A 23245-nucleotide genomic window follows, 5' to 3' on the forward strand; every position below is an offset into this window, starting at 1 on the left:
AATTCAGTGGTACAGCTGATGTAGAATTTTTTGGTGGTTGGTTTGCCCCAATCTGCAAAGGTACGACATGCGTTGTGTCAGGAAGTTCAATCGACCCTGGTTCTGTTAGAAAACTGTGTCGTCCTTGTGCGGAAGGCGTTGGATGCTGTTGATCAGCTTCAGGAAAGTTCTTGTTGCGAGTGTCTTGGGGTGTATCGTTTGGGGTTGGAGTAATGCCAGGCCGCTGTGGGTGCAGGCAGCTGGACGTAGCTTGGGAGTCCGCGAGTTCCTATTCTTCTGAGGTTCTAACTTCTTGCAACCTAACGTTGACTCTTTTGGAGCGCCACCGCCGTACGAGTAGCAGCACCACGGCAATAATGAGCGCCAGGAGCGCGATCACTGCAATCACGATACCCGCGATGGCGCCGGCTTCCAGCTCAAAAAAACCTGCAAACAAGAAGCACTCCATGAATTTTCTTCAGCGTTTGGATGTACGAAGGGCGTTCATATTACGGTATGGTGATTTAATGTACGAAATCTTTCTAATTCTACTCAGTCGGCAGTAAACTCCCCCCCCAATCTTTTTTATTTATTTCCCTTCAACATTCCCGAGATACGGGAAGATTGAGGGCTCACACTGTTACTTTTGTTGAGGTCTCCTTTGTCATCAAGTATCTCACCATTACTGCCGATGGCACGCTGCTCACTGTTGCCATTCACGTCCGTGGCGTAGACCATAAGTAGGGGGTCACAGCAGGAGGCTGTGTATTGCAGGGTCACTTGCCGGGTCATGGGTGGGAAAAGAGGCACGCTGGTGTAAGGGGTGGTGGTAACGGTCTGCAGGCCTGTGAGGGGACCAACGAGATACACTAAAACACTGCTAAAGTATGGACCATCTCGTAAGATTAAACATTTATACGGGACCAGCATATTGATGAAGTAACTTTGTTGTTATTAATACTAATGAGTGAAACGCTATTAATGTTATCATGCATTATAAGTTAACGTTTGAATGCAGAAATTAGTTTAACGTTTAAATGCAGAAACTATTCAGGTTCAAAAAAACATTATAAGCTTTAGAAAGAGTTAATTATTTTTAGGTAAAGGCTACCAAGGAGAAAGAGGTTTTCAGTTTTTTAAAGGTTAAGGTTACCAGCTTTCAAAAAGGTTATCTTCACAATTCTACGTCATCAAGAACCCACCGATGCCATAGTCGGCGACGACGATGGTGGCGCTCCAGCGTTCGTGGTCGCAGGTATGGCGCCGTAGGTTCTCGTAGTCACATTCGGTGTAGGTCTGCGTGTAGATTGTGGGCGAGGTGCGGTCGGTCAACTGAGCACAAGGAATGAGTTGGGGTTAGTCTTATTAGGACAAATAAAGAGGATGTGAATGAAAATAATAAACATGACTGTTAAGGTAAACTGTAGTCTTAAAACTATTATATAATATTTATAAGTCAATTTTGTCTCCTACTCTTAATGATTCTGTATAGAAGCTCTCCCTGATGGGTGGGTGCCAGCCCTCGGGTTGGTAGGAGTCAGGGTTAGTCCGGTGGGTCCAAGGGTTAGTATCAACATATCGCTTCATTCTGGTTGGGGTTAGTAAAGCAAGCAATTAGAGTTAGACACAACCTCAAGCCATGTGTGGTAAGAAAATTACACAAGAATATTATATGAGAAAACATAGTTTAAATTTATAGATAAGCAACGATACTTAACGAGATTTCTCATCTGATAGCGCTCTAGATGGAAAATTTAACCTACCTGCTTAATTAAGGAGTAAGGTTGTTTGATGGTGGAGGTGGCAGGAAGTGATAGAAACTTTAACTTGCCTGCTTAATAAGTAAGGTTGTTTGGTGACGTAGGTGGCAGGAAGTGGTAGAAAGTTTAAGTTACCTGTTTTGGGAGTAATGTGATAAGTGCCGTATGTAGCAGGTAGTGGTAGAATGGTTTAACTTGCCTGTTTTGGGAGTAATGTGATAAGTGCCGTATGTAGCAGGTGGTGGTAGAATTGTTTAACTTGCCTGTTTTGGGAGTAATGTAGGTGAGTGGCTGCAGGTAGTGGTAGATAGTTTAACTTGCCTGTTTTGGGAGTAATGTTGGTAGGTGGAGGAGGTGGCAAGTAGTAGATCCTCGTGACCGTTAGCTCTCGGTTGCCGTACCAGAGCCGGCAACGATCCTCCCACCACGTGAACAGCCGCCAGCATAAGAAGTTGCACTAACATCTTTGTGGCCACACACCAGAGAAGTTTGGCAGCTAACTTTTTTATTAATTGATGGCAAAACGTGGTCGATGACTTCCTAGATAACTTGATGGATAGATAACACTCTCGATAACTTGGTAAATGACTTGGTTTATAATCCTCTGGATAATTTGTTGAGTAGCCGCAAATATTAGCAGTATATAGTTGATTTTTGAGCCTCTGTTGGCAGTGACACAAGGATTGGCACTGGTCTTGGCACTGACACTGACCTTGTATATGCGGTAATTTTTACGGTGGATGGTATAATAATGTCGAATCCTGTTTGAGGGATTAGAGGGTTGAAGAAGAGAGGGCAAACGAGAAAAACGGGTATATTAGGTAATATGGTATTATAGGGTATATTCAGCCCACACCAACTGGCTATACAGTGTGGCGCTGGTAGGGTATATGCAGTATGGATACACACACCAGCAATAAGTAAGGTATATTCAACCCACTGGAATAAACTGCCAGCCCAGCACGTGAGTGACATAATCAAGCCACCGGAACTACAGTCCATTAGCCCAGGTCTCGTGGTTATGCTAATGCCGCTAATGGTTTACCTAATTAATATTCATTAGGAGCTCATTAATTAAGTCACGACCAACACTGATTTGGGAGGCGATAATGCACTGCCATGTACCGGTATCGTGTAACGTGTACCGGTACATGTAACGTGTACCGGTACATGTAACGTGTACCGGTACATGTAACGTGTACCAGTACATGTAACGTGTACCAGCACCTGTAACGTGTACCGGTACATGTAACGTGTACCAGTACATGTAACGTGTACCAGTAACATGTAACGTGTACCGGTACATGTAACGTGTACCAGCACCTGTAACGTGTACCGGTACATGTAACGTGTACCGGTACACGTAACGTGTACCAGCACCTGTAACGTGTACCGGTACAGGTAACGTGTACCAGCACCTGTAACGTGTACCGGTACATGTAACGTGTACCGGTACTTATGACGTGTACCGGCACATATAACGTGTACTGGTACCTGTAACGTGTCTCGGTACCTGTAACGTGTAGCGGTACCTATAACGTGTACCGGTACCTGTAACGTGTACCGGTACATGTAACGTGTACCGGTACATGTAACGTGTACCGGTGCTTATGACGTGTACCGGTACCTATAACGTGTACCGGTACATGTAACGTGTACCGGTACCTATAACGCGTATCGGTACCTGTAACGTGTAGCGGTACCTATAACGTGTACCGGTACCTGTAACGTGTACCGGTACATGTAACGTGTACCGTTTACTGGTACCTGTAACTATTACGTTTACCGGTACCTGTAACGTAGACCGGTACCTATACCGAGTACCGGTACCTGTTACGTGTACCGGCACCTGTAACGTGTATCGGATCCTGCAACGTGAAACGGTACATGTAACGTGTACCGGTACCTTTAACGTGTACCGGTGCCTATAACGTTTACCGGTACCTGTAACGCATACCAGTACCTGTAACACGTACCGGTACATGTAACGTGTACCGGTAACTGCAACGTTTACCGGTAGCTGTAACGCATACCGGTACCTGTAACAAGTATCGGTACATGTAACGTGTACCGGTAACTGCAACGTGTACCGGTAGCTGTAACGCATACCGGTACCTGTAACGCATACCGGTACCTGTAAGGCGTACCGGTACATGTAACGTGTATCGGTAACTGCAACGTGTACCGGTACCTGTAACGCGTACCGGTGCTTGTAAGGTGTACCGGTGCCTGTAATGTGTACCGGTGCCTGTAAGGTGTACCGGTATCTGTAACGTGTACTGGTGCCTGTAGGGTGTACCGGTGCCTGTAGGGTGTACCGGTGCCTGTAGGGTGTACCGGTGCCTGTAGGGTGTACCGGTGCCTGTAGGGTGTACCGGTGCCTGTAGGGTGTACCGGTGCCTGTAGGGTGTACCGGTGCCTGTAGGGTGCACCGGTGCCTGTAGGGTGTACCGGTGCCTGTAGGGTGTACCGGTGCCTGTAAGGTGTACCTGTGCCTGTAGGGTGTACCGGTCCCAACGTTTACCGATGGTTGTCGCCACGTATGCCGCACAGATAATCCTAGGTAAGAAAGCACCACCAACATCAGAATCAAGTATTAATCATTCTTCCTGACCGTTCGCACTGGCGGAGAGGGCACGACACACCCAACACGGTGCGCTGCATGAGCGCTTGTGGTTGAGGTCACGCAAACACCGCCTTATATACGCTCGCTGCTTCAGATCCTGTCTGAATCTTTGCTATCACGCAAAAAATGGCCAATCACTATCCACCCTTGCCTGCTTTCCAGCCAATCATAAATGAGACACGTTCATTAGAGTCCCCTTGCATAGTCAGAGACTGCGTCACAGTAATGGATTAAGGCTGGCTTGAATTGAAGCTAAAGCCTGCACTAAGCGGCTGATCGATATCATTGAATTTTTTAGCTTTGGATTGTTTAATAAGCAGCAGAACAAAAAAATAAATGAATATTATATCACATATACAATAAAATCACAAGTCACATAGTTTCTCTCATATAGGGGATATATACACGGTTACAACGAGAGGGTGATAGTGTCGAAGTCGACAATGGAAAAAGATTTAGGAGTTAATATCGACAATGAGTCGAAATTTTTCTATGCATATTGAAGGTCATGTTAATAAAGCCAATAAACGACATAACATAACATGGCGATGTCGGCGCCGAGGAGTAGGTCTGATGTGGCCTATCGCCTATTCATACTTTTTGTGACTTGTTCACAGAAGATCTAAAATCGTGACATTTGACCGGATCTTTCAGGACTGACAATAATTTGAAATAGCTACTAGACTTCTACCGGGTTCGATATGGGGCTAGGCATTTCAAATATGAACATCTAATATATTTTCCTCCATCAGACTGATCAGACGGTCTTTCAAGTTCCTAGATGCAGAAGCGATGAAGCAGTTGTTTCTTGCTGTCGTTCGCCCGAACCCAGAGTTTGGAAACGTCGTGTGGTCATCGAAACACGAAAAGAACAAAAAGTTAGCCGAAAGTGTACAAAGACGTGCAACAAGGATAATTCCGAGCATGAAAGGCAAGTTCTATGAGGAAATATTAAAGATTATGACGCTTCTAAGCCTCAGTTATCGACGTATGCGTGGTGACCTCATTAATGTATACAAGGATACTCATGGTTTATACAGGGTGCGGCGTGGGAACTTACTCTTTTAAAAAAATCACAAAGTAAAAAGTATTAAAGATAGCGTTTTAATTCTTTCTTTTTTACAAAGAGCTACATTTAAAGTTTCGTTGGGTTTACTTACAAGTTTAATTCTTGAATATTACATCTTGTAGGTGACCTCCATGCTGTTCACTGGGTTGCAACGATAGACCGGCCACTAGAAAAGTACACAGAGACTGCGAACGCGCGCTCCTCTCTCGACCACTGCATGGTCGCAACTGAACTGAGTGGACGAAAAACTTCATAGCCCGCGCACCATATTGCGCATGGCGCCACCTTCCTAGGACTAATGGCCGCCACGTGGCGCGCAATTCAAATAAGTAAGTTCCCGCGCCGCACCCTGACAAGGTCCCAGAAGGATTACTAGAATTTGAAAAAAGAACCAACACTAGGGGCCACTGCAATAAACTAAAAAAACTGTGTTGTAACACATCCATTCGGCAACATTTCTTCCCGCTTCGAGTCACCGACATGTGGAACAGCCTCCCTGATAGCATCGTTGACGCTCCGAGTATGAACGCATTCAAAAACAGACAGACGAAGCTATGCAGGAGCATATGTTCAGTATTGAAATGCCTAGCACCTTACGGACCAGACAACAAGTCCAGCAGCTATCTCGGCCAATCTTCAGTTATGAATAGATCGGGTTCCAAAGGCCGGATCCCTTGTGAATCAAGTCACGAAAAATACAAGAATCGGCAACAGGCCTTGGGCCTATTTCTTCAGTGCCGACACTTCAATTCTATTCTATATTCTTTAGCTAAAACTCATCTGGTGCGATGCGCACTCAAGTGATTTCGGAGAGATGCTGCCTTAAACTTACAGCTCAATTTTACTACGCTCAAAACCCAATCAAGATATTAGAGCGCAGACACTTTAGCAAATTTTGAGCATAGGTATTTGTCAACACATAACTTATATTGAAGTTTTAACGAATAATGATGTTTGTTGTGATATTTATAAATTTTAAAATCGTTTTATCGATGCAAGTGTATTATTTCAACCTTGGATGAACAGATCATTCATTATATAAAATAATAAAATTGGCGGAAACTGACACATTTGCCAAATTAATCCGCATTTCTTACTGGATCCAACGTAGAAAAAGAAGAATTTAAAAGTCAGGCGGGGTTGTGCTGCAAACTTTGACAAGCCATTTCAGTCACCTAGAAACAGACAACAACGAAAGGGGATTAGTGCCAGTATGTAGTTTCTAACTAGAGGTGTTCATTTCATTGGGTATGAGACCTATTATATTCTGATTTACCAAGTTTTTATCGCTCGTATGGATCTAAAACAAATTGTTTTCGCGTCTCCAAAATTTTTGTCTCAGTAATCATTTTTAGTAGGCTAACTATCAAATCTCCACTCTCCAAACTCTGAAACTCAGGAGTCACTGAGTGACTGTCTGAGTCTGGAAATGCTAGCCGCTAATAGGCTAGGTATCTTAACTTAACATGATAATGTTAGTGAAAAATTCTTTATTGTGGCACCAGGCTTATTCTTACTTAGTAGGTACTGAGAACATGTTAGTATAGTACCGTAAAATGGGGTAACTTAGACCACTTTTTTTCTTATAAATGATGCCATTTTCTTACTAGCTAAATTAAACTTGAATTGAAACATGCAAAATACAGGTCTATACTCTAGCTTCACTCACCATAAATTGCTGGCTCCTGGCCTCCTGCCTCTCATAGGAGCCTTTATGTAATTTCAAAAAAAGTGATGGTCTTTGTTACCCCAGCTCTTGGGGTAACTTAGACCGGGTGGCATAGTGACAAAGCAAAGAGTTTTTTAGACTCTCTCTCAAGTTCACTTTTGAGTCCTATAAGTAAACCAGTAAAGTATCATGGATACCAGCATTATCATACTTGAGAAATTGGCTTAAATCTTGAGTAAATGAGGAAATCAAAAATGAACTGATTCTAAAGAAGCTCTGGTTTGCCACTATGCCGGGTGGTAAAATCAATTATTTTTTTTTTGGTAAAATAACTCCAAATAACTCCAGGTTTTGGTGCATTGTAGTAGAACTCTTCTAGTTACATATGCAAATGACAAACTTGAGGAAAGTGTCATAGTTTGCAAATGGGGGGTGCCACGGCCACCCCATAATGAGGGAAATGTGACTACCTAATGGCATTGGCAGCCCTGATGGGGTAATATTGACTGGCTTGGATATTAAGTTAAAATTACCATATATAAGACTCTGTAGCATAGTGGCAAACCAGAGCTTTTTTGGAATCAGTTCATTTTTAATTTCCTCAATAACTCAAGATTTAAACCAATTTCTTAAGTATGATAATGCTGGTATCCATGATACTTTGCTGGTCTACTTATAGGACTCAAAAATGAACTTGAGGGAGAGTCTAAAAAACTCTCTGCTTTGTCACTATGCTCTGTAGAGTCTGAAACATAAAGAAAAAACATAAATAGGCTGTCAAACATAATTACATAAAATATGTTATATATGATAATTTTATATTAACTACTAAGCCGGTCTATGTTACCCCGTCAGGGCTGACATTAGGTGGTCTAAGTTACCCCATTTGGGGGCGGCGCCCCCCATTTTCAAACTATGACACTTTCCTAAAATTTGTCATGTGCATATGTAACTAGAAGAGTTCTACTATAATGCATCAAAACCTGGAGTTATTTAACCAAAATATAAAAAAATTGGAGGGGGTACTCTGACAGGCTTTAAATAATAGCTTTTTTTCATGGGTCACATTTTTAATTTTTTAACCTATTAGATATGCAAACTTTTTAAATCTTTCTATTGTGTTATGTAAGTTTTTGCAGTATTTTGACACGCAAATGTATGACGTCACCATTTCAACCATCAATGAACGCATGGAACTAAAACAAAGCTTAATATAAAGGAAAAACTAGAGAAGTGACGGAATTACCTACGATGTCGGAATATACCGCGTTTACCCTATGATAGTTACAGATAGTACGTTTTAGTAGCAGTAGGTACCTATGTTAGGCTATGTATCCAATTTCCATTCATTTGTCATTCTCTCATCTCATTTCAGACATTTCTCTGTTTCTACCAAATCTATTTTCTAATAGATTGGAAGTTTGGAACTAGGAAGACTTCATGTTGGATATTTTTAATAAAAAAGGTGAAATAAAAAGATGAAAATGATTTATGGTTTGAAGACTTTGAAACTTAGGTAATTTAGAATATCAGGCACAATTTTTTGAAAATCCAGACCATAATTTGTTTTTTTTTCTGATTTATACCAAAAGAAAATGAGAAATTAGACTGTAGAGTGTAGAGAGGTGCCATAAAATTTGAAACCAGTAAAATTGATTGCAATAGTGACAAACCAGAACAGAGATATTTTAGAATCAGTTCATTTTTAATTTCCTCATTTACATAGTGGCAAAGCAGAGTTTTTTAGACTCTTCCTCAACCTCAAGTTCATTTTTGAGTGCTTTAAGTATAAGTAGACCAGTAAAGTATGTTGGATACCACAATTATCATACATAAGAAATCTGTTAAAATCTTAAGTAAATCACTGGTAAGTAAGTATCACTTAAGTAAGTATCACTGGTTTGCCACTATGCTCATTTATACTCAAGAGTCAAGACTTGGAAGTTGGGAGTTGGGACCGACCCGGACAGTTGGACCGTCTCCCTCTTATGAAAACTTTTTCATTTACTAATGGATCGTTTTGAAACTTGGTGCACATATGTAAAACAGAAATCTAAGAACTTTTTGTTCATGTTAATTTAAAAAAAAAAAGAAATAAAACATGAAATTCATAGAAAATGGTGCAAAAAAGGGGTACTTTTACTACTTTAAGAATCTATCTCCTACAAATATTGGGCTTATCAACATCGAGATGCGTAGGGTAAACGCGGTATATTCCGACACATTAAGGACGCATCGAGAAATGAAAAACTATAAAAAAAATCGTATGCGTTACGTAAGTTCTGTTGCCTTCACATGACTCTCAAAACACTTCACTACGCGTCAGCAACAATGAAACGTCACAAAATGTTGCCATATTTATTAAAAAGCCTTTAGAATGAAAACCTACCAAATCCCTATATTCCGTCACTTTGTGTGGCAACATCCGACACGTGGTGAGTCGTATTGCGTCAGCGCTTCAAATTTAACTGATACGTATTGCCGACATCCACGTGTTCGAATTCTGTTTGCTGTGAGTTCCATATGGAACCAAGCTATAATTTTTCACATACAACGAAAAATAAATATATGAACATACTTTTTGCTTATTACCATCACAAATGATAATATTCTCACAAGGAACCGGAAAAAAATTCAGAAAATAATTCTCGTCATTAATGGGTTAAGATGAGACTAAGCACATAACTGCAGCACAACTCGAGTAGAAACTATATTTAAAATGCTAAGCAGCTAATTACCTTGTATCTAATTAGTGAAGGAACTCCCCAACCCGCCCCCCTTTAAAGAGTTGTCATGTGCATATAAATTCACCTACAGGGATCGCAGTGGTATCGTTGGATAGGGCAGAATGTCAGCTTTAACCCTTTCCCCACTGACGGGACTCACAAGTCCCGCCTCAAGTTTCACGCTCTAAAATACATACAACAAGGAATTTTAGGTCCAGGCACCTAACGGGACTTCTACGTTCGTTTATACACCTCAAGAAAATTACGAATTGGCAACCGGCTCACCCAGTGAGATTTCTAAGGCAATTGCATCAGCCGGCTGAGAATGACAGTAAGTTTCCTTTTTCTCTCAGAATATTCCATCATAACTGTTTATATTCAACATGGATTTCCTTACTTTTTGTTTAATTTTGTGTAAAAATTTATATTTTAACGAAATATAACAAATAAATGTATTTGGAAGACTGTTTTTGATGAAAAAAATAGAAATTAGGGGAACGACTTGCAAGTCCCGCCAGGAGAACCGGGACCTGATAGTCCCAGTAGGAGTCGCGTGTCGTTTGTGATACTAGGTAGGAATACTACTGAGAATTCCAATTCTTACTGGTCCCATCGATTTCGTATTCATTTTTTTACACCACGGCACTTTTATGTTGTAACTTATTTTATTTTCAGACTTGAGCACTTCTTCCTGAAACATGGCCAATCGGTCATTGGAAGCAGATGAAATACTTCATCTGTAGGACGAAATTGATACTGACATTCACGAAGATACCGACATTGACTGATTGAGCCTGAAGATCGAGACCCCACAGAAACCATTCATATCGTGTACGATTAGATGCGGAAGTCGAAGATGAACCCATTATCATTGAATTGGATTAACAAGCCGAGATTATACCTACTGATGCAGCTTCTGAGACTCCTGTGATAGGTGTACATCCACGAAAATGGAGAAAAAAAAAAGAAAAAATCAATTGTCCATGAGTTTGTCGCGCATCCCAAACTAAGTCATGAATTTGCATGCGCCCTCGATGTTTTATGCATTTTTTTATGAGGATCTTCTTGATATGATTCACTTCCTGACTAATTTGAAAAGTGTACAAAAGGGGAAGCCTGCTTCTGTGACAAAAAATGAAATAAAAGTATTCATTGGAATCAACATTGTGATGGGCTACAATAGAAGAAATCAGCTCTGACATTATTGGTCCTCATCTCAAGATATGAGTGTACCTATCAATCAAGCAGCAATGTCCCATGACCGTTTCGTTGAAATTCTAGGATGTCTGCATCTAAACGACAATGCAAAACTGAATGAAAATAAGCACGACGTGTTATTCAAATTGAAGCCGTATCTTGAAAAACTAAATGAACGGTTTTCCACAGTAAATAATCCTCTAGAATTATTGTCTGTGGAGGAGTCCCTGATCAAATTCAAGAGAAGGAGCTCTCTTCAGCAATACAACCCAATGTAACCCATAAAACGAGGATACATATTATGGTGTCTCGCTGATGACTCTGGATACATACACAAGTTTTTCATTTATTGTGGAAAGCGACAGCCAGATGATGAAATGGTCAACAATAACCTTGGCCTTGGTGGAAACATTGTTACATCTCTTGTCGCATCATTGAAGAACCGCTTCCACAAGCTCTATTTCGATTGGTGGCAAAAGATTATAATAAACACATGGGGGGTGTTGATAAGCATGACATGCTAAGGCAAATCTATGGCATCAATAGGAAGAGCTTGAAATGGTGGCATCGCATATTCTTCGGACTTCTAGATATGACAATCGTGAACAGCTTCCTCATTCACAAGGAACATTGTCAATCTGCCATTTCCCTCTTGGACTATCGACAAGAAATAGCATGAGAACGCCTGGCATATACAGAACATTCATGCACCCATCATGCCAAGAGGAAAAAAGGAAAATTCTCGACACCGGACTCCGTACAGTTGAGCATCCCTGGAAATCACTGGCCCCTGTTCACGAACATTCGTGGTCATTACTGTATGAAGTTTGTTCCCTGGATAAAGTGGAATCACGTCCATTATCCAAATGTTCTCAATGTGGCGTTCATCTTAGTTGCAATGTCCAAAAACTGTTTTGGCGAGTTTCACAAGTAGCTTTAGGGAAGCGTGCAAATGCACGTGCGATAAAGGAAATATGATGTATTCAGTTATGATTTTATCTCACCTTGTCACATAAGCCAAAGTTATTATTCTACGTAATAAATTATTATTTCATTCAGATTATTTTTTTCTATGTACTTACTGATAATAAATATCTGATTAGGTCTTACACTGTATCAATTGTATCAGCAGAGCAAAAAAAAAATCAGCTACTTTTTATGCTGAAAAGCTATTATTTTATTTGTTTTTTTTTTTGTGTTAATTTTGTAAGTAAAAAATGTTTACTGCTAAACGTGTTTTATTTTACATTATTATTGTTAATAAGTGCATATTGTGCAGATCTTGGAGCATAATACAAGGGATCGCGTGTGATGGCTATATGATTATGTCATGTCCCGGGAGCCCTGACGGGACTCTGGAGTCCCGGATCACTATTTTTTATATTAATTAATTTTTTTATATTTTAGTAGCATAGAAACTATAATAAAGGTCCATAGAGTATACACAACACAAAAAATACACATAAAATAACTTCCATCATATAGCCGGGTGGAAAGGGTTAAGATGATGCTAAATACCTGAAAAGCCAAATCCGAAAAAAAGTATACCTCCCCCTTAAACCAATTTATGTATGAAAATGCTGGTATCCATGATATTTTACTGGTCTACTTACACGACTCGAAAATGAACTTGAGGGAGAGTCTAAAAAACTCTCTGCTTTGCCAATATGCTGCAAGGCGTAACTTGTAAGCGCAACTGTTGAACTGCACAGGCATCTTAGTCTCTTTCCTAACTGGAAAATTGGACAGAAGCCACATTTGAATAGGATAACAACCACTGTGCAAAAAGTGGGTGAATATCGCAAGATCTTTGGCTATGCATTGGCAGCAAAATTTACTCCTTCTGAAGATCTTGCCAATGTCAACACATTTGGATTGAAATTATTGCATATGAGAAATAACTTTGAAATTACTGGAAATCTCAAAGACAGCAAGAGCACACAGTAAGGTTTCTGGTATGCCAGAAGGATCAGGATGCAGTGAAGCTTGTCTGGAAATCAGTTGCATTGTGTTTGTGTTGCGGTGCATGGATAGTAAAGGATATACTATCTTGAGTTGCTTGCAGCACTTTCTTATTAAAAATTACCCAGCGACGGATCTTGAAAATGGCCAGCAACAGTGTGGAATTCTGGATAGGTAATATATTCTCACATGAATATAAAAAATGGCTTGAAAAGCTTACCATGTAACACCTTCCACTGTGGTGACCAGTGAGACACTGAGTTAAAAAGAAACTGCCACTGCCATGGATGTGTCCTCTCTCGCGCGTGGGCCTTGGTTCGGAATCCAATACCGAGTAGGCGATTATATTCACTAGTTACTTATACTTATCTCTAGTCAAAAAAATTTTGCAGTGAATATGTTCTAAAATATGAAAAAATCATATCAACATTCACAAAAAATTCTCATGATTTTGCCAAAACCAACAAAGTTTTTGATACCACACAAAATTATGAGATAAACTGCAACTTTGTCAAGGCGTACTTTCACATCGTGCTTCTACAATTACATTTTACAAGGCGGTGTCACACACTTTGGTTTTGGTTCTGTCTAGTTTGATTTCACAATAAATATATTTGATCCACATTCCATACTGAGATTTAAATGATGGAAAGTTGTTTTAAATTATAAAAACCCATTGATATTTTCCAGATTTGAATTTTTTCATTTTTTGTCCTATTATGTTGAACTGTCAACTGGGCTACTCGGGACAATTTTGAACATTTTTCATTCGTAACTTCTTACGATGAATCATTTCATAAACAAGTTTAAGCTCATTTCAAAGCTCTTTGCAAGGGCTATCACATGGCTTCTAAAAAAATTCCATATGCTATTCTGAAGGTGCCAGAAGCAAGAAAAAAGAGCGTCCCGAGTAGCCCCGTCAAACGGGGCTACTCAGGACACTTGGAATAAAACTTCATTTTAAAACATTTGAAGCATGCAGAGTGTACTCATCCATTACTAACAGTACTCTGAAGTCCTCTTTCATTGTAGAATGTAGATGACGTAGAGGTAGAATAAATGACATTTTCTGTGATTTTTACTTGTTTTCCCTTATTGATATATTACCATATGCATTAATTACCGTATTATTGATGCAATATTACCGTATTATTGAAGCAATATTACCGTATCCATGAACATGCCATTGAGCATTTACAACAACCTTGTCCACTGCAAGCTTCATATCAGCAGCCCTATAGCATTTTTTCTGTATCTGTAAGCTTACAGCACAGCTTGTAATTTCACACTATTTTAATTGGGTTAAGTGAATTTACTATAAAAAAGATGGTGAAAAAGATACCGTAAAATGGGATAACTTAGACCACTTTTTTTTAAATAAATGATGCCATTTTTTTACTAGCTAAATTAAACTTGAATTGAAACATGCAAAAAATGGGGTAATGTGACTACCTAATGGCAGCCCTGACAGGGTAAATATTGACTGGCTAGGAAATTAAGTTGAAATTACCATATATAAGACTGTAGAATCTGAAACATAAAGAAAAAACCTAAATAGGCTGTCAAACATAAAATACGTTATATATGGTAGTTTTATATTAACTTCCAAGCCGGTCTATGTTACCCCGTCAGGGTTGACATTAGGTGGTCTAAGTTCCCCCATTTGGGGGCGGTGCCCCCCATTTGCAAACTATGACACTTTCCTAAAATTTGTCATTTGCATATGTAACTAGAAGAGTTCTACTACAATGCATCAGAACCTGGAGTTATTTAACAAAAAATTAAAAAAATTGGAGGGGGTACTCGGACAGGCTTTAAATACCGTAATAGCTTTTTTTGTGGGTCACATTTTAAATTTTTTTACCTATTAGATATGCAAACTTTTTAAATCTTTCTATTGTGTTATGTAGCCTGAGTATTAGGCCTTTAATGCCCATTGACAAAAATGTTCTAAGTCAAATAGTTTTTGAGTTTTGGGGGTTTTTGTTAAAAAAACGAAAAGTGGTCTAAGTTACCCCGCCGGTCTAAGTTACCTCATTTTACAGTACCTGAAACAGAAAGGAATGTTTTAGTGACGAGTGAAATTTTTTTTGCTGAGCGAGGTAAATGTAATCAATATTCTTTGTTTTTAATTAATTTTTTTCATAACTGGAGCCTTTGCTAACTGAGGTTCTACCGTAAATGCGTTTTTGGGGGTGTCCCAAATAGCCCCAGGGGGGTGTCCCAAGTAGCCCCACCGCGCGGAAATGGCCGCCATTTTTTTTTTTTGAATGAGTTAGGACAATTCCATCAATTACATTTTCAAGCCAACACCTGGGTGCAACTTTTATGTAAGTAAAATTTTTTAATACGGCAAATATTTTTTTGCTTACAGACCTTAGCGGAACTAACTTTTCAAAATAGCGTTTTTCACCATTTTTTTCAGGAATTTTTCAAAGCTAGTAAATGTAGTATTTTTTGACTTCCTTTATACTACGTAGATAGGAAAAATGTTGACGTTTACGCCACTATATTTAGTTTTGCAATATTCCAATTAGTTTTGCTACTATAACAGTTTTACGCCGTGTCGGAGGACAGTCCCGAGTAGCCCTGGTTGATGGTATATTTAGTTTTGCAATATTCCAATTAGTTTTGCTGCTAAAACAGTTTTATGCAGTGTCGGAGGACTGTCCCAAGTTACCCCGCCCGTCCCGAGTAGCCCCGGTAGACGGTATGTCAACTATGTTGTGTTCAAAGTGAAACTTAACCTGGACACTAGATTTATCAATGATACTATCTAATTTATTTTTTCTGTAATTTATTGGCAATATAGTAATAACAAAAGTATTTTTATTGTCCCTTAGACTCCTGCGTTTGGTATTTTTTTTAATCCGAGACGAGACGAGACAACAGGCTCTGTCCCGGTTCGCAATAAAAACCGGGACAATTTTCAGCCCTCCGTAGGAATTCCGGGACGATACCGAGACGAGACGGGACATCCCGGTTAAAATAGGTACCTTAAAATTTCCCGGAATTTATAGCTATTTAACAAGACGAATCAATAATTGATGTGGTGTAAACATTGGCTTACCATCATACATTTATACAGAGCTGGGCAGCGCTACTTTGAAATGTAGCGACCGCTTCCGCTACATGCTCTAAATGTAGCGGGCGCTACAGCTACTGCTACAATTGCTTAAATGTAGCGCCGCTACCGCTACATGGAGCGCGCTACTGCCCGGCCACCTCTGGTAACAACTAACATGTTGACACTAGTAACAGGCTGAGGTTGACAACATTACATACACCGAAATCTTTCGTACAGTTTTATTCTGTAATTTATATTATGTATGTATCATGCTGGTTTTTAAATAATATTTAATACTATTAGGTAAAATCTAAAGGCTTTATTTATAAATGTAGCGATAGCGCTGTAGTGGCAAAACCTCGTATCGCTACTTTAATATGTAGCGGGCGCTACCGCTACGGCTACAATTGCTTAAATGTGGCGCCGCTACCGCTAAATGTAGCGCGCTACTGCCAACCTCTGCATTTATATAATAACTTGAGACGTATCCTATTACTATTCTTATCGGAGCTCGGCAATTTAAATGATTTTTGCTACGAATAGATATTGTGGTTTAATATGGTACTTAATCTTGATAGGCAAATAAAAATGGAAAAACACGTTTTTTTCAAAAATCGTGTTCTATGATGGCTTGGAGGAGGCCATACTAGCTGTAGCTGGTGACATCGGCTGACTGGACAGACTTTGATTTGCCTCCAGCTCAATCACAGAATCAGGTTCATCGATCTTGCCTTAAGCAACCTCCTTCAACAAAAAGTTTGGAAAGAAATAAGAACATTTTAAAATACAACAAAATTTAAGTTGGAAAAAATATAATAGTTCGATCTTCAAAAAAGAACTCGAAATATCTATGTGTATCCTTTCTAAATAATGTTAAACATGCCTAAGTGTTTGATAACAATTCAGGAAACTGCGCAATTGTGAAGATTTCCTGGAGGCGTAGCGCAAAATTTTACTAAAGGCAGAGATAGTCTAAAACTAGCTTAAGTATTATTAGGAATGTCTTACCAGGACTCCACTCAACTGTCTGCTAATTGGCCGACTAATCTAGACACTGCGTCCCCACTCCCTATGTGCTCCATGGGGCCTGAACTCGTTCCGAACGCGTAATAAACTCGACTCGTTCTCGTACGGTTCCCATAAGTGCCATCGAAGCCTTAGTTAAGACTCAAGAGTAACATTTTTTACTCAATACTCAGCCATGCATACATAGACAGGTTTGCGGTGTTTGTCGGACCATTAATTAACTGCCATGTCAGTTAGTCACACAAATTTTGCTAAATCTGCAATTAACTCAATTTAACTGGTAACTGTCTAGGGGTTATTAGCAATAAAGGGCTAACTTGTCATTCTTCAACCCATATTTTCGAAATGATTCGTAAAAAATTTTGTATCGTAATCGAAAAACTTGTTTTGTCTTAAATAATTAAGACAGACAAGTCTTAAATTAATAATAATCTCGTCTCGTCTCGTTATGTCTCGTTTCAAATCTGTCTGTCTCGTCCCGGTTCATAATTTACCGGGACACAAGTTTTAAAGTCCGGGACAGAAGTCATGTCTCGGTTCATACGTTTATTCCGGGACAAATTTTACCCTCTGTCCCGTTATTTTTTTCCCGGAATTTTCTCGTCTCGTTTCGTCTGTCCCGGTTCATTTCGAGAAAATTATTTCGAGACGCAGGAGTCTATTGTCCCTGTTTCTATTTGTCTCATAATTTTCTTTCAGACCAACATGCATGATTTCATTTTGTAGAGCTTTGGTGTTTTCTCTTACTGCTGAATTTGCTGCAGCCTAAGTTGCTTGTGGCGCCATGGAGCCAGGAAATAGCAAGGGGGAAGATTCTTCTCCCCTGTTCAGTAAAGCCATGGATCCGGGAAATGGCAGGGAGGGCGATTCTTCTCCCATATTTAGTAAAGCCACCATCACAACCAACCGTCGCAGTGATTTGTCTTGTGGAGCTGCTCACTCAGAGTCGATTGTGCACCGCCTCAACCACCTCAGTCTGCTCATCAACAGTTCAGGCATTGACCTCAACATTGCTCTAGACGAGTCCCTCTATGAGTCTGCTGAGGCTGCCATAGCCAGTGAAGATGAAGACAAAAACAGTGAAGGCAATGACACGCTGGCCAGTCTGTCTTCACAGTCTACAAAGAGACGCTCACTGATGCCTCCTCCATCGCAGCCTGAAACTGTCAAAGATACAAAGAATGGCTCTAAGAAGATGGGGTTGAATAATGTGTCAGCCTCGTACATGTGCAAGGATGGGCTGCTGGACGCCTTTCTGACTCTGTATGATGAATGCTGCACTAATGACAAGTACAAGAAGGACCCACTTGTGCAGAACTTTGTTAAGAAATGTGAGCACAATGACTGTATATCTTACTTTTTTTCCTTGAGGATAAGATTGTATTTGATAGTGAAGATAGCATCCTAACTGAATGTTTGGCCAAAAAAGTCAATACTATGTAGTAAGAAAATTGAGTAATTATTACAGTTTTGTAAGAAACTGCAGAAATTCCTATAGGTGCATTTGCCAGGACCATGAATGAAAACTTGGCAATTCCATGAAGTATTTTTTGTTATTGTTTGGCCATACGGCTGCTATTAGAGTATTTTGAGAATTTTTTTGGGGGGACTTTTTGTTGCAGATACACAGCAATGTATTATCCCTTGACAGCTGTACTAGTTAGATTCCATGTAGCATTTACCCTTTTGTCAAGATGTCTTACACAACAAATGGTCAATAACATCCTTCTTTACACTACATAGTCTCCTGTGTTCAATTGATCATGCATTAGCAATATTTTGCCATTGTAGTAGCAATATTTAATCAAATGATCTTCTCCGCACTCAGACCAACCTTATGCTGCTCACCTGTCCAAGCTGCGAATAAGTCTTGCTGACTTTGAGTGCGTGCGTGTGATCGGTCGCGGACACTTCGGTGTGGTGCAGCTAATCAAGGAAATCTCCTCTGGCAATGTCTATGCTCTGAAGACTTTGAAGAAAGATGAGACTCTACAGCTGAAACATGCAAGTCTTAAAGTTACATTTGCAGCAGATGCTAAGCTGTCTTGGGATTTATTCATTCAGATTGAAATGGAATTTATTTATAGAATCTTGAGATTATAACACAAATATGTTTGACGACTTGCTTATAAAATTTGATCAGCTTATGCTTGCTTGCAATGCTCAGAGTCACACACAATATGGCTTATTTAAATATTTTAGATTTAAAAAGTTCCTTTTCCTTGGAATTTTAAGATATTTCAAGAATTATGGAAATATGGATGGTATTCCAAGCGATATGTCATAGTTTCAATATTGAGGTCCAGACTGATGTTATAACAGTTTGTCTATGATTATCTCTATTCAAATGACAATCATGCATCACTGTGTAAAAATTCTGTTATTCTTGCAAAGGAAGTTTTTAAATCTTCTAATGTACTTCACAGTATCACCTCATGAATTTTCTCCTTACAATTTGCTGTCAAAGTTGTACTTAGAATAGACTACTCCTTGCTCAATATTTTATTGAAAAAAAATTCTACTGAAAAATCTCATGATACCTATTGAATTATTATCTGAATGATACTGTGATAATTTACACTCAATTTAATGTGTGTGTAGGTTGCCTTCTTTGAGGAGGAGCGAGACATCATGGCCAAAGCAACGTCCCCCTGGATCACCAAACTGCAGTACGCCTTCCAGGTGTGTGGCAGCAGGGGCATGGGTGATGTGGTGCTGGGGCATGGGTGATGTGGTGCTGGGGCATGGGTGATGTGGTGCTGGGCATGGGTGATGTGGTGCTGGGGCATGGGTGATGTGGTGCTGGGGCATGGGTGATGTGGTGCTGGGGCATGGAGGTTGTGTGCACCACTGAGGGCAGAGGTTGTGTGCACCACTGAGGGCAGGGGTTGTGTGCACCACTGAGGACAGAGGTGACTGGTTTACTTGGTTGCCACCAGGATGCGCGACATCTGCACCTGGTGATGGAGTACCACCCTGGTGGTGACCTGCTCTCTCTGATGGAGCGCCACCACAACAACCACGGCACCCGTTGCCTGCCCGAGGACTGGGTAGTGTTCTACCTCGCCCAGACCACCACTGCGCTCCACCACCTCCACAACATGGGCTATGTTCACCGGTTAGTACTTGGCTTGTGCATTGTAACCTAATAATCATATTAATTAGTTATTCATACTTGACACAATTCACACTGTTCACCCTACACACTGTTCGCTCTACTCATTCTTTACCTACACATTCTTTACCCACACCTCTTAGCAACAAACATTCTCACATGTATACACTTGTACAACTGTACTATTTTCAATGAGCTATTTGATATTAGTGGTGTGTGCTCCATGCACATGATTATTGTTGATCATACATATTCTCAGGAGCTCATGACTGAGCGCTTTTAATCTATGATGAGATGAAGGCTTGCTAAGTACAGCAGCAGTGGAGAAGTAGAACTACAAGTTGGTGTGGAAGCTCATTTGTACTGGCCAAAGTCAGTAATGGTGATGTTATGCATTAATAAATAATATTATAGATAATAATAATGTTCACCCCTGTTGATGCATTAATAAAAATAGTATAATAAAATCATAATAATATTGTATGATAGTTAATAGATCAACTGCAGTGCCTCACTATCTGCTGCAGGGATGTAAAGCCAGAGAACCTGCTGCTGGACCGCTGTGGGCACATCAAACTAGCAGACTTTGGGTCCTCATGTCGGCTGAGCCAGGACGGCTCTGTGACGGCCAGCCTGCCTGCTGGCACTCCTGACTACCTGGCACCTGAAGTCCTGGCAGATGTCAACTCCTCTGCCAGCTATGGGGTATGTGGTTGAGGGAGGGTATATGGCAGCCGTGGTGTAGACATGCCAAATGTGAGGTATAGGGCAGTGGTGGGGTATTTGGCTGTCATGGGGTAGACATGCCAAGTGTGCGGTATAGGGCAGTGGTGGGGTATTTGGCTGCCATGGGGTAGACATGCCAAATGTGAGGTATAGGGCAGTGGTGGGGTATTTGGCTGCCATGGGGTAGACATGCCAANGTCACTATGTAGGCTCCTACTCCATCATCATGCAGCACCAGGTCACTATGTAGGCTCCTACCCCAACATCATGCAGCACCAGGTCACTATGTAGGCTCCTACCCCAACATCATGCAGCATCAGGTCCTAACGACTCCAATGTCATTTTTTTCATCATCCTTTTGGTTGCTCAGCTCCTCTGACACTCCTCCATCTCCACAGAGCTCGCTGCGGTTCCCCTCTCCCCCCGCGGTGAGCGACGTCGCCGTCAGTATGGTGCGGGCGCTCGTGTGCGACGCGGCGCAGCGCCTCGACTACCGCGGCATCACGCGCCATCCCTTCTTCCTGCACTGCAACTTCCAGGCCCTGCACCTCAGTAACTGGCCCCTCTTGTTGCACCTCAGTAACTGGCCCCTCTTGTAGCACCTCAGTAACTGGTCCCTCTTGTAGCACCTCAGTAACTGGCCCCTCTTGTTGCACCTCAGTAACTGGCCCCTCTTGTTGCACCTCAGTAACTGGCCCCTCTTGTAGCACCTTAGTAACTAGCCCCTCTTGTAGCACCTCAGTAACTGGCCCCTCTTGTAGCACCTCACTAACTGGTCCCTCTTGTTGCACCTCAGTAACTGGCCCCTCTTTTGCACCTCAGTAACTGGCCCCTCTTTCTAGATTTCTGATTTTATTCTATAACTTAACGTCTTCCTAACAATATGTTTTATGTGGTGTATAGTTCTCACAATAAGCCCTTAATGCTTTATTCACTGCCTTTTTATACGCCCTTTGCCAATGCAAGTGGCTGTTGTACGCAGTTATCTTTCTTATGCAGCACAGAAACTGAAATGTTTCCATTGAATTTGAGTCTTCCTTATGCAGTCCATTCCGGTGAAGCAAACCTCTTGCGTATTTTGATCAAACTCTACAGGACTAGAACCTTCTCAGTTATTAAATGTTCGACTATATGACCTAAACAATTGCGTCTTGATGTGGTCCCATCAGTAGAACCAGACTGTATTTTCTTTTTACACTCGTTATCAATTATGTCCTTTGTATAATGTTAACAAAGTGTTAATTGCCAAGCATTGTATTGTTTGCAGTGGTTCCTCCATTCATCCCGTCCGTGAGCGGCCCTGATGACTCGAGTAACTTCGATAGCTTTGGTGAGGAGGCAGCGATGTCTGGCAGAGGGCAGCACTCCATGGACGTATCGTCCTCCAAAGCACCAACCCTGCCCCACCGCGTGCCCTTCGTTGGCTTCACCTTCGTGCGGCCTCCTCCTGTTGCTGAAGAGCCTGCCAGGTCTTATATCATTCACTACATTGTCTTGCTTGTCTGCTATGTTGGATGCCTCCTGAGCAATTGTAATCTATTGTCACGATGAAGTGTTGTCTCTAAGTCTATGTGCTCTAATCAGGCTGATCTATTATGTGTCTTTAATCACAGCTTTGCTTGCTTTCACCTATGTTATGCTACCTCAAAATTGTGAGCTGAAATTTATTATTTATGTGTAATTGCATGAACCTACATGCAGGTGCCTTGATACGAGCGACAGCAGCGTGTCTGAGGAGCTGACAAGACTTCGTTCAGAGTTGCACGACAAGAAGAAGCAGCTGCACCAGCTGCAGCTCCAGGTGCACTTCTTTTGCATGTCCCTTTGATCATTGATATTCTTAAATATATTTATCATCTGTAAATATCTAAATTTTTCAAAGGCTTCCTCGTCATCTGTATATCTGTAAATTTTACAAAGGCTTCTTTGTGAGCAAAGCATGCATTTGACGCCGCATGTTGACTTGACAGATGGCTGAGGCGAGCGACTCGGTGCGCCCTGAGGCGGAGGCTCGAGTGCAGAAACTGGAGAGCGACCGCCTCAAGCTTAAGGCTGGGCTTGCCAAGCGGGAGGCCGCCATTCAGGTGACATACAATTTATCTGTTGAGTTGACTTGTCTGTTAGCTTGTACTCTAAAAAAGCTAGTTGTTTCAATGAGTTTCATTGTGGAGGACACTATGACCTAGATACTTAGGGCACTGCCTTGCGACATAGGGCACTGCCTTGTGACGTAGGGCACTGCCTTGTGACGTAGGGCACTGCCTTGTGACGTAGGGCACTGCCTTGTGACGTAGGGCACTGCCTTGTGACGTAGGGCCCCCCC

The 23245-nt window shown here is 41.0% G+C and overlaps 2 protein-coding genes across 2 annotated transcripts; one reads left to right on the forward strand and one right to left on the reverse strand.

Annotated features, from left to right (window-relative positions):
- Nucleotides 1–265: 265 nt before the first annotated feature.
- LOC125179072 lies at nucleotides 266–1567 on the reverse strand. Its single transcript, XM_047884210.1, has 4 exons — nucleotides 1453–1567; nucleotides 1182–1311; nucleotides 660–824; nucleotides 266–426 (listed from the first exon to the last, which is right to left on the reverse strand). The coding sequence occupies exons 1-4, from the start codon at nucleotides 1564–1566 to the stop codon at nucleotides 269–271; spliced, it is 567 nt and encodes a 188-aa protein (XP_047740166.1). The 5' UTR covers nucleotide 1567; the 3' UTR covers nucleotides 266–268.
- A 16213-nt stretch (nucleotides 1568–17780) lies between these two features.
- On the forward strand, nucleotides 17781–23006 carry LOC108671432 (citron Rho-interacting kinase; the record flags this gene model as incomplete). The annotated part of the gene is given in 10 exon segments (XM_018158980.1): nucleotides 17781–18412; nucleotides 18910–19085; nucleotides 19683–19763; nucleotides 20021–20199; nucleotides 20724–20901; nucleotides 21110–21160; nucleotides 21321–21474; nucleotides 22190–22391; nucleotides 22624–22723; nucleotides 22893–23006. Coding segments are annotated over 10 exon segments (1782 nt in total), but the record flags the coding sequence as incomplete, so codon positions are not given.
- Between the last annotated feature and the right edge of the window lie 239 nt (nucleotides 23007–23245).

This window comes from Hyalella azteca, unplaced genomic scaffold, assembly GCF_000764305.2.
Source record: "Hyalella azteca isolate HAZT.00-mixed unplaced genomic scaffold, Hazt_2.0.2 contig14881, whole genome shotgun sequence".
NCBI lineage: Eukaryota > Metazoa > Arthropoda > Malacostraca > Amphipoda > Hyalellidae > Hyalella > Hyalella azteca.